General features: G+C 48.7%; 1 protein-coding gene across 3 annotated transcripts in view; it reads right to left on the bottom strand.

Moving 5' to 3' along the window:
• Positions 1-1,544: 1,544 nt before the first annotated feature.
• ARMH3 (armadillo like helical domain containing 3) overlaps positions 1,545-11,135 on the bottom strand; it is a 150,101-nt gene continuing 140,510 nt past the window's right edge. For 2 of the 3 annotated variants that reach the window (XM_033130949.1, XM_033130950.1), the window contains 2 exons: positions 5,464-5,580; positions 1,545-3,242 (listed from right to left, as the gene is read on the bottom strand). In XM_033130949.1, coding sequence (XP_032986840.1) covers positions 3,150-3,242; positions 5,464-5,580 — 210 coding nt within the window. In that variant the 3' untranslated portion in view covers positions 1,545-3,149. The remainder of the gene's footprint in view (positions 3,243-5,463; positions 5,581-11,135) is intronic. The other variant, XR_004425337.1, reaches the window with a different exon arrangement.

Raw genomic sequence — 11,135 nt, 5'->3', positions numbered from 1 at the left:
GAATGGCTCTTCAGCAACACTACCCCCTAAACCTGAAGCCATGGGTCTTTGGGGTACAGGATAGCAGGGTCAGAAAGGCCCCACAGTGAGGAAACCCCGCCCTCAATTCAAAGGCACTCGGGGTATGTGTCCGAGTCCCCCGTTCGTCAGTCTCCACGTTAGCCCCTATATTCTCCTGTTCTCCCGTTTATGGGTCTCTGTGGCTCCGGCCAGTGCTCACCCTGCGTGGAGGGGCTGGAGATGCAGAGGAAAGGACGACCAGGCCTCCAACAAGGCTCATCTCAAGCCGGTGGACTACTTTTCTCTTACCTCAGAAGGACCCCAACCCTCACTCACTCCAGGACCCTGGCTCTGGGCCCCATTCACTTTGAGCACCTTCTTCCCTGATCTAATGACCCCCATGGGCCAACTGGGAAGAAAAGAGTGAAACAGATCAGTTTCTCAAGACTTTGTGTGTTTTCCCAACTTTCCTGCCCTTCTCTCTCTCGTCACATGCTCAGTCCTAGATTCCTTCTGTTTAAGTAAGATTTGGGGAGCGACTAAGGGTGAGGATCCAAAGTGGGGAATACATGTTCTTGTTATGAGCCCCATTCCCTTAGATGAGCTCCTTTTCTGAAGTCAGAGGCTTGCATAAAGCTGACTACCTCTGGCTCCCGGGAATGGCTATTGACTGACTGAGCCTGTTTGTCCGACCTTCCCCAGGAGGCTGCCTGGGATCCTAGGCAAGGGCCCCCCACCCACCACCATGAGGACGGAGGGGAGGGAAGTGTCTGGGGGGTCTGGATAGTAAGGTGGCAGTATCCCAAGTAATCCCTACCCGCCCAATGGCTCCTCTGGAGGAGTAACCTGTGGTGACTGAAAGCTTCAGCTAAAGTAACCCCAATACATTTAATCTCTTTAATTGGATTTAATTTCCAAGCGCTTGATTCAATTAACCCAGGAGGAATTATAGTGGGAGTTCAGGCATGAGAGAGGGACAAGCAGCCAAAGGACACTATCTTTGGGAGCAATGCCCTGCTCCTGGCTCTCCCCTGGCACTGAAAGATCTTCCAGACTTGGGAAAGACATTGGGGCATGGACAGAGCATAGAAGCTCCTTCTGGGGTTGAACTCTAGAAGAGAATGGGACTCATTTGGAGTTCTTAGGATAAGGTGTATGTAAATGGGTCAGAGATAGGTGGGCCCTACCATGGAGGGCAAGACATCCTTTGCTTATTGCCTCATGCCCTAGACCTGCCCTTATTCACTTCATCGGAAAGATTGGCAGGAATCCGTAAGCACCCCAAATAGGCTGGCTGGCCTCTTCAACACCAAGTTTGGTGATTAGGGAATTCTCTTCTCCCTCCTTCCACTGAGAATGCAAGGGAGGCTACACCTTCCTGAACCGAACTGATTTTCTGTGCCCAGAAGACTCAGGATGAGAGTCTATAAGGATAGGCAGGGGTCCCCTAGCCAGATGGGACCAGCACCTGGAAGATGACCTTAACTCTGTCTTTGAGAAATGAGTACTGGGTAACGGAGATTAAAAAAAAAAGACACTAAAAAGACTGTCCCATACAAATCAATTTTTAATAATTTCAACTTGCCACCAGCTTCCAGCTCCAGTTCCTCTAGGGTTTATCATTGTGGAAAACACTAAATGCCCCAAGCTGAACTATCCAGCCAGTGATCAGAAGGACCCAGCCTCTGATCTCTATAAGAATCTTTACATGGCAGCATGTTGGTAGATTCTCTGGTAATAGTGCATATCTGCTCAATGTTGCAGCCAGAACTCTGGTTCCCAGGGAGGGCAAGCATCCCAAAGAGATTTGAAGTTGAAGAGGAATAGCAGCTGGGGAGGTCCCAGACTTGCTTTCACTGCTGGATTCCTGCACTTCCAGATTCTTCCTGTGCTGTTTGTTCCCTGCCATCCTGCGGGCTTTAGAAAGTACTTTAGAAAGGGAGGATCTCAGAGCAGCAGCTACTTCAGGGGCAGCTGTGGGGTAAGGAAAGCCTACAGCGGTCCCAGGGAGGCTGTCCAGAGGAGGATTCACAGGCCAACTTCCCAAATGTCAGGAGCCTTGCCTGTGGCTCCGCCCAGAATACCAGTAGCCTCTCCATGATGCTCACCTGGCCTCTTGCAGATGGAGGATAGCTGCCCCCAGTAGGTTCTCTCCCTCCCAGGCACCAAACCACAGCAGGAACAGATTCTTCCCCAGAGGAAATTCTCAGGCAGGCTGGATGTAAACAACAGCAGGGTGAGGGGGTGGAACACGGGGAGGGAGGAGAGGCTTCCAGAGCACTGGGTGGCTAGGGAGGTGGGGAAGCTGCTGGAAAGAGGACCAGCAAAGTAGGCACCTGAGGGCTCCAGAAAAACCTGTCAATGTTTATTTCACACACACACCCTAAAGACAGTTGAAACCAGATTGAAAATGAAAAGCTGAGGTTGTGACCCTATAGTGCTGATGAGTCAATGGGTTGGAAGGCAGGGGAAAGCTAACAGGTACTCCTGGTAGCAAGAATCAAATCCAGAAGGTGGTGGCCAGGCAGCAGAGAACTGGGTGGATTCTAATCTCCAGTCTCCCAGGGGAATCAGCTCTGGATTTAGAAAACAGAAATAAGGGACCCCATTCCTACCCTATCCTACGCCTGAGCTAAGGGTCCTAAGAATTGGACAGAGTGCCAGCGGAGGCAGGGGATACAAATGTCAAGCCCAGCTTAGCCCCAGGCCTAAAGGAAGCAGAATTGGTTCCACGTCCATCCGGAAGTTAGTCTGTTTTCAGAAGCCTAGGAGAGCCACTGACCCTCAGGGGGCTGGCAGCACCCTAATGCTTGCCCTAACAGATCCTGAAAATTAGACATTAGTCACCACTTGTAATCTCAATTGGAAATATGAGGGGGTGTCCAGGGAGCCCACCCTGGAAGTCCCCACGTTCTTAAAGGCTTCTCCCTGTGCCCACCCACCCCTCCCCCAATAAGATTATCCCTGGCTTGTCCCTCCTGGCCCCTGCTGTCCAAGCTCCACTGAAGTGCGGCCTTCACCGAGAGAACTCAGTATCTGTGTTGTTCTGCAACCTTGGGGACAGCCCCCTGTCCCGTCCCCTCACTCCCCCTCCAGCCCAGAAGCCTCATGGGTAAGGGCAGTCAGTGGCTGCTCAGGTACGCGTGGCCTCAGGAGATAGTGGAGAACTCCTTGAGCAGGACTTCCTGGCTGAGTGTGTGGAAGGCCAGGTTTCTCCGGACGTTGGTGCTAATGGATCGAACCTGGGAAAGGGTGAGGGAAAAGTAGGAGGGCACAGGCAGAGAGAAAGGAGAGTCAGTTACAAACAGTAGAGGGCAGTGCCTGAGGCACAAGGCCAAAATGCAGTGTTAGAAGTTTCTCTCTTAGGAAATCAACCCTTAACAGCTATCCTCCCTGCAGGCAAGTGAGCAAACAGTTCCGTGATTGTGAGAAGAAGAGAGGTTGAGAGACAAACTGTAGTGAATACAAGATGAGCATGTGAGCATCGGCAGAGGCAGAAGCAAGCACAGACAGGGAAGGAGGGCGTCTGCCTTGCCTCGGCCATGCAGCCAGGTGAAGGGACTGGTCAGTGGTCTAATGGAGCAGGAGAAACCGATACTAGCAGACTCACGCTCTGGAGCTACCTCCCTTTGGATGTGTTTCTGGTCTCCTCACTCCCCCTTTGTACTGATCTACTTTTTGGGGTTGGAAAGAACATGTAGAGATGCAGCCCTTGTCTGGCATAGATGGCAGGCAAACAACCCAAGAAGGCCAATGACCAGGATCAGGTCACACAGCTGGTGAGTCCCAGGCTTGGGGCAGGACCCAGGTTTCTTAACTTCTAGTCTGGCGCTCTTTCCATACCACAAAGATGCCTCCCCACTTTCGAAGCAAGTCTGGGGTATACCCGTGCTGTGTCCCCCACCCCCGCTCATCTAACATGCTTTCTACCCGTAGATGGAGAACCTTGCAGGAAGCGGTGCCTGTCAGCGGGGAAAAGACCTGTGGAGAAGGGCCAGAGGGCCAACCTCCCCACTCTAAGTGCTTTCTAAGAGCGATCCAGCAAACTCTGGAAGGAGATTCGTTCATGGGAAATAGATGTGAACGTTGTATGACAGACAAACTGGGGGGTGAGGGGAAGGGAGAAAAAGAATGTTTGTGCTGGGCCCCAAAGTTCAGGGAGGTTTCCTTCGATTTCTGTTTTGCTGTGGGAAGCTTAATGAAGTGGCCAGGCTGGAAGCAGAGGAAAGGGCAGCATGGCGAACAGCAGGCAGCTCAAGCTCATTAGCTCCAAACCCAACCAGACCCTCTTTGCTCCCTGCGCCAGAGGTACAGATATAAGGAGAAGTGAGTAAGCCAGAGGCTAGTGCCAAGGAGCCTGAGAAAGAGCTCCTCTCTCCTGCACCGCCCTCTTCATCTCCCAGTAACTTACTCTCTTTGTTAACTCTTGGCTGCCGGTAGTTCTCCCACATCAACTTCAAGACTTGCTAACCACCCCCTAAAAATACTCTGCTATCTCCTTACACTAATGGCTTCCCTTTTGCCAATGAAGTCACCCCAGAGCATGTCTTCTGTACCCCGGGGAAATCCAAAATCCCAGCAATGTCATGTCAGGGTCAGAGACGGGCTGTGTTTAGCACAAGACAGATGAGCTAAACTCCAGCGTCTTTATCATGGACTCGGCACGGGGCAGTAAAAGCTGGGCTGATGCGATTTCTGCCCAGAGCGGGAGGTCTGAGGACATGGGAAGTAGGTGCAAGGCCTGTGTGTCCTGGGCTCAGCCTCCAGCCAGGATGCAGGCGGACTGGCAGGACTACAGGGAGGCTGAGCTTTTCCTGGGAGAAGCTCTGAGCACAGGGCAGAAGAGGGACCATCAGTGGGGAGAGCAGGCTGACTGGACAGTAGAGTAGGGCAGGAGGCAGAGCAAAGACTCACTAGTTCCATTCAGGTGGCAAGGATGGGGGCTGCAGGCAGCTGGGTTGGAAAGTGGGAGCGGAGGTAAGGAGTGAAGATTGGAGAACAGATTGGGAGGGCACTCAGACCAGGAACCAGATAGAAATTTAGGAAGCAACTATGTAAGGAGGAGATGAATCAATTACTCTCATTAGTTGCTCTGAGAACAGGATAAGGAGTAATGAGCCAGAGCTGCCACTGGGAACACACGTCAAACCCCAGGCCCAGCAGGAGCTGTGCAAGGGCGATCTCCTTGGCTGCACAAGAGAGGTGGGCAATGCTGCTTCAGGCTTCGCACCCTTCCCAGCCTGGCACCAGTACCCTGGGGAGTATGTTCTCTCACTGCCTGGTCCTGGACTGCTTTGGGAGAGAAGTCACATACCCAATCCCCACAGACCCCTCAAGTTTTTATTTCATCAGCCTCTGGCAAACTGTAGTTGTTCCCCAGATGCTCACTTGCACAGTAGAACCCAGTGGCTGGGAAAGGGCCCCCAAAAGACACAAGGAGAGACCAAAGCAGGGCAGACTCACCAACTCTTTGAAGAAGGCAGCTTCCTTGTGCTGCTCCGAATAGCGCTCATACTGGTCCAGGCCATCCTGCAGCTTCAGCGTGAGGGTGTCATAGTTGGCTCGCACTACCTCTAGCACCTGGGGGACATCAGAGACCAGGCAGGCTTAGGCCATGCAAACCTTAGGTCACCTGGCTCCAATGCATGCCCCGCCTGCTGCCCTATTTATTGCATTGGATTTAGTCTGGGGCAATACCCCCAAGAGACCTTGCTCACTTCTTATCACCCAGGAAAAAACCCTGGCCACAGGGAGCAATTCCTCAGGTTTCTGGGACCACTTTCTAATCTCTTTATGCCCTGCTTTTCCTGACCAGTCCAGCCTGACCATCAAGGCTGTTTACTCTGGGTATGGTAAAAGAGCATGAAAAGAGGTGACAGAATAGTGAGTGTCTAAGCTCACCACTGTCTCCATACCATAAATTTGTTCTCAGCCATATTCTGCAGCTTTCTCTGGCCAGGCTGTCACAGTTGCTGAGTAAGACTTTGCCAATGTCTCCTTCCTTTCCCTTGCTGGGAACTACATTTCTTCAGTTCTGGGATGTCCCTCACTCAGCACCACCTGCCACGTATTTTCATCTCTCAATGCCAGCTCAGTCTTCCTATCCATTACCTGAATCGAACTTTTGGATATCCCTGTCTGGGGTATTCAGGACACTTTCTAGACTAAGTTAGAGGTGACCTCATCTTTTGTTCTGATGAGGAGGGTTTCTCCCCCACCGTGCCTCTCTCTGACTTTCTATGATGGGGATGCAAACCTCCACTGACTCTAGGAACCTTGGATTTCTGTGGTTCCAAAACGAAAGGACTACCGTAGCCACTCCTACTGTAACAGTTTATAAAACCATGAATTAGAGGCAAAGACAGGAAGAGAGGCACTACATCAAGTTAGAAGAAATGAGCTGGGCAGAAAGGAGAGACCAGGAGAGGGAATGACTGACTGACTGACTGTTCACTCTGGAAATCTGGGTGATAGTCACTTTGTAACTTGATCTGCCTGCGAGGGAAGTCTATGAGGTTATGGAGAGCTCCCAGCTCAGTAGGGAGCTTGGGAGGAATGAGTGAGTGAGGCGGGAGGCTTAGCTCTAATAGCAGAGAGCGGTGAGGGAATAAGCTAAATGAAGATGGACTCCTGAGGGGTGCAAACATGCCTCTGGGCTGTTTTCCTCACCAATTCAGTCTTGTACCAAAGCAGACTTCACTTGGTAGCAAACACACTTCTGCCTACCCAGAATTCCTGAGGAGAGAATATGGATGGAGAACACAGGGAAGGCTTGTGTCTCTGAGTTTGGGGGGAAGGGGCAGCTAGGACAAAGGTCTGGGCCAAGCTCAGGTTCATTACCTCCAGATACCCAGCTCCTCATGGTGACTTTGTCTGGCTATGTATCCCAGACCCCAGCATGGGCTGGATCCTTCGCTTCTAATTCCATTTGTCAGCTCTGTCAGCAGGAGGACCAGTACCCAGCAATGGCAGTCACCTGCAAAGTAACCTGGTCCCCTCCCGCACATGGGCTACGCTTGTGACTGGAATATCTACAGCCAAGGTCTTGGCTCAGAAGTGAATGGCTCAGGCCTGGAAAAAAGCAAAATTCCTCCAAGACGGAACCAGCCCCCAGGAATCAGGCAGAATAGAATAATAAATGCTTTCCCAAACCCTGAACAATGAGCAGCATCAGCAATGCTCAGGACCCAGCAACTTGGGCTCAGCTTTCCCTGAGGGGTGTCAGGTACCGAAAGACAAACACCAAGCTAAGCCAATTTCTGAGAAGAAGGTGTAGCATGTCAAGAGGTGCTACATCCTGAGAGCCTCAGGCAAGGCTGCCTGGATCACCTGGGCTTTCTCTTCTTGCTAGGGCAAAGTGGAAGATCTGAAATCTCACTCAGAACACGGATTTTTTCCTTTCCCAGTAAAGCCCCTGAGCTATCAGCAACTTGGAAGGAAACCAGAGGCCTTGAGGGACTTAATGCATACTCTCAGCTCTCCTCTTACTTCCTTTTGCTCTCTTTCGCCCACGGGAAAGTTGCCCTTTAGTTCACCCAGCCTCTGCCATCTCCTGCCCTCATTACTTCTCTTAAATTCCCAAGAGAACAAGACATTCTAAGCTCAGGTCTGGGCTCTAGCCCACTCTGGACTTCGGATCACTAGAGGTACTTTCCCAGTCTGGTCTGGGACTTTGCTTTCTGTGGTTTCAAACTTTAGGAACATGTCCTATTTGGGCCTCACGCTCAACACTGGCCTGGGATGTGGCAAGGGCAGCACTCAGTTGGAGGACAACCTCCAAGAACACTTGTGCCTGAAGGCCTTAGGTTTTACTATCATTTGCAGCCTCAGTCTCGGGCTTCCTGGCCCTTCCTAGGCTGAGATTCGCTCCCTAATCCATCAGGTAACAGTCTATCTCCCAGGTATAAGCCCACCTTCTTTCATCAGCTGTTGGGACTATGGGCCTCCCGGAACCATGCCTATCACCTCAGCTCAAGGTAGCTCCAAAGTCAGTAAATCACCTATAGGCCATACGCTCTCTAAGGAGTCCTTACATCCCCACCTATGACCCTCCACAGACAGGAACCTACGTCCTGGCAAGGGGCCTGATAGAACTGAACTGGGAGTCCCACTCTTACTACGGGATCTCAGACAATTCACCTAACCTCTCTTAGCCTTAGCCCTTCTCTCTATAAAATGGAACGTGAATTCACCTTCCTAAAATGACATGGGAATCAAAATTTTGAGTTCCTGAAAGTAACATACAAGTGATGGAAAAATATTATCCCAGTGGCTACACAGCTACCCGGACAGCTCCCGGGACTCAAGAGTAACTGCCTTCACAGCCCAGGAAGTACCTACCTATTTCAAACTATCTCAAAGATCCTATCTGCATAAATGATACTTCACCACAAAGGAACATCTTTGGGATTTAAGTGGAAGACACAAATGGCCTTAGTTTAGGGAAGAACAAACTGGAGGGAGAGAGGAACCTAAACCCCTCCCCTGAGGTCTCTGGAGAGGAAGGGCTTGACACAGGTCTTGAGGTAGGAGAGACCTGAATTTTGGTCCCATGAACAATAATGTGTAAACATATACACATTAATGTGTTAACATATACACATTACTTAATCTCTTTGAACCTCAATTTTCTTATCTGTAAAATGGGGATAACACTATCTACCTCATAAGGCTGATGTGAGGATGAAATGAGATGATTGTCCAATGTCTGGCACATAATAAACAGTCAACAAATGCTTACTAATTTTCTGATGAAAGCTTCCTTCTGATGACTATGGGCATTTGGTAGTTCTGCTTATCCCCAGATAGTTTTAACCACAAGCCTGGATCTAGGGCCTTGTACATCTTCAGTCAGCCTGTGGCAGATTCTGGTGAGAAGGAGACCTCATTTCCCTATTCCACATGAAAGCAGGCTTCCCATAATGATACCACTGTACGAGGGTAACTGACACTGCGTCAGTCAGAAGTCAGAGAATGCTCAGTACGCACTGCCAACCACAGTCTTGGTAGTGCTAAGACATCCACAGAGGCCAGCCTTGCATCATACAGGTTATGAGGCTCTTGGCCAAATCAGGATCAGGAAGGAGAGACATCCCAGTACACAAAGTTAGTTCAAATTTGCTGACGAGGTTTCAGACACACACATACCCTCCGCTGAGCACACACAATGGGCATTCCCCCACAGACTACTCAGTGGTCTGTGCCCCATTTTTTTAACAGAGCCTTTGAAATGGGAAATAATTTCTAGCCTGAAGACAGCACCAAAGGAGAAAAACAGTCAAGTTGGAAAAGCTCCTAACAATGGCTATCCAATCTTTATGTCAGAGGGCTTTGCCCTGTATCTGAAAAATTGCTTGGTCTTAAATCTCTGTTGGACTAAATTCCCAGCAGAATGAGAATTAGGGGAAAACTAAGTAATAGGGTGTGATCTGACAGCAAGTTTGTGTTCGTTACCTACTCAGTTTGAACTGGTATCTACAGTATAATCTACTTGGGGAGAGTATTTAAGGCTGCCAACAGCCTACTCCCAGCCCAGACAACGTGTGGCCTTCTCTGCCAAGCCTGCCAAATGAGGATGAAACCACGAGATACCAATAGAGAAACTCACTGAGACTTCTTATAGAAAAGGAAATAAACATGGAATGTAACAAGATTGCAGTGAGATGTAATGGAAAAGAGGCTATGGCATCACAAACCTGGGTTCAAATTTTGGCACCAACATTTACTAGTTATATGACCTTGACCTGCCTGAGCTTTAGTTTCTTTATCTGTAAAATAGTCATCATCACTACAATATTTTCTTATAGTATTATAAAGATTAGAGGAAATATATGAAATAAATGATATAAATAAACGATATAAAATATAATGATAGCATCTAGCCAATAGAAGGTTTCAAATAAATGAAGGCTACTGAGATGGAAACAAAGAAGAAAAACAGAAAGAGAAAATATTTTATGTATTCAAATAAGATGAATTAGGTGGTTAAATGGTGACAAAGAACGTGTTGAGTTATCACTAAGATTGGAGGATAGTGACATGGAAGGCAAGCATACCTCTTTTTTTGCCAGAGTGTTACCATAGTGATAGAACTATAGAAAATAACATAGTTCTGCAAGGAACCTTCAAATCACCTACCTAATACATGGCCCTCATTTTACAGATGAAGAAACAGATATCCACAAAGATTGTAAATTGCCCCAAGACACAACACTGGAATTGGAAAACAGTTTTCTCACTCCTAATCCAGTGCTCTTCCCATATTGGCAGGCTAGTTTAATTTGAGACACGTTCCTGAATTTACAGGCTAAACTTGATCTCTCAGAGAACAAATATTCAAGAAATTCAAATCTACTCCTAAGAAGTGGGAAGCATGATCTGTGGAGGGTAGGGAAGGCAACCTGATGAAGGCCGGTTTGATGCTTGAGCTTTAATGACGACCAGGTCCTTTGGGCTCCAGGGCCGTCAGCCCTGCTGCAGTTGGCATAAACCACCAACCAAACTTTACAGACTACTCCAAACTCAACAGCAAAATCTGGTTTTGGTCGCTACTGTAATTACTGAGTACCCATTTAGAAGCTTGAAATTAAAAGGTCTTTAATCTCTGGATAATTTGAAACATATAGCAGTTTAAGGGAGGAAAGAAGATGAAGGCATTTTCGAGGGTTTTTCATGGTTAATTTTCATCTATCTCTCCCACTAGACTCTGGACATTTGCTCTATTTCAGATACATATTCTCTAGTTAAGAGATTATGATTTTTTTTGGCCCCATTTTCTTCCACAAAGCAGGAAAGGACAGCTTGAGAGATCAAGCTCTGAAACCACTAACAAGAGCATCACCAGGCGTAAATCTGGACATTGCCTTTGCTTCCTTCTCCCATCAATTAAAGGGAGCTGACCTGGAACTGCTTATTCTGCAAGTTGATGGTGGAGAAATAATGAAAGAGGTTGTTCCATGGCAAGTTGTTGGGAAATGAAGTTCATCCCTCATTATGGTTCCAGATTTGGAACAAACCTATCCTGGTGCCCACAGAACCAAGATGGTCTGAACAGCCGGGTTTGCTGTCCATGTCACCCCGCTAAACTGTTCATTGCTCTAGCATAATGTCCTGTCTCTAAAAGAAATCATGCTGAG

Source organism: Rhinolophus ferrumequinum, chromosome 16, assembly GCF_004115265.2.
Source record: "Rhinolophus ferrumequinum isolate MPI-CBG mRhiFer1 chromosome 16, mRhiFer1_v1.p, whole genome shotgun sequence".
Lineage (NCBI taxonomy): Eukaryota > Metazoa > Chordata > Mammalia > Chiroptera > Rhinolophidae > Rhinolophus > Rhinolophus ferrumequinum.
The sequence above is the reverse complement of the archived record's forward strand: the minus strand, read 5'-3'. Positions and strand labels throughout refer to the sequence as shown.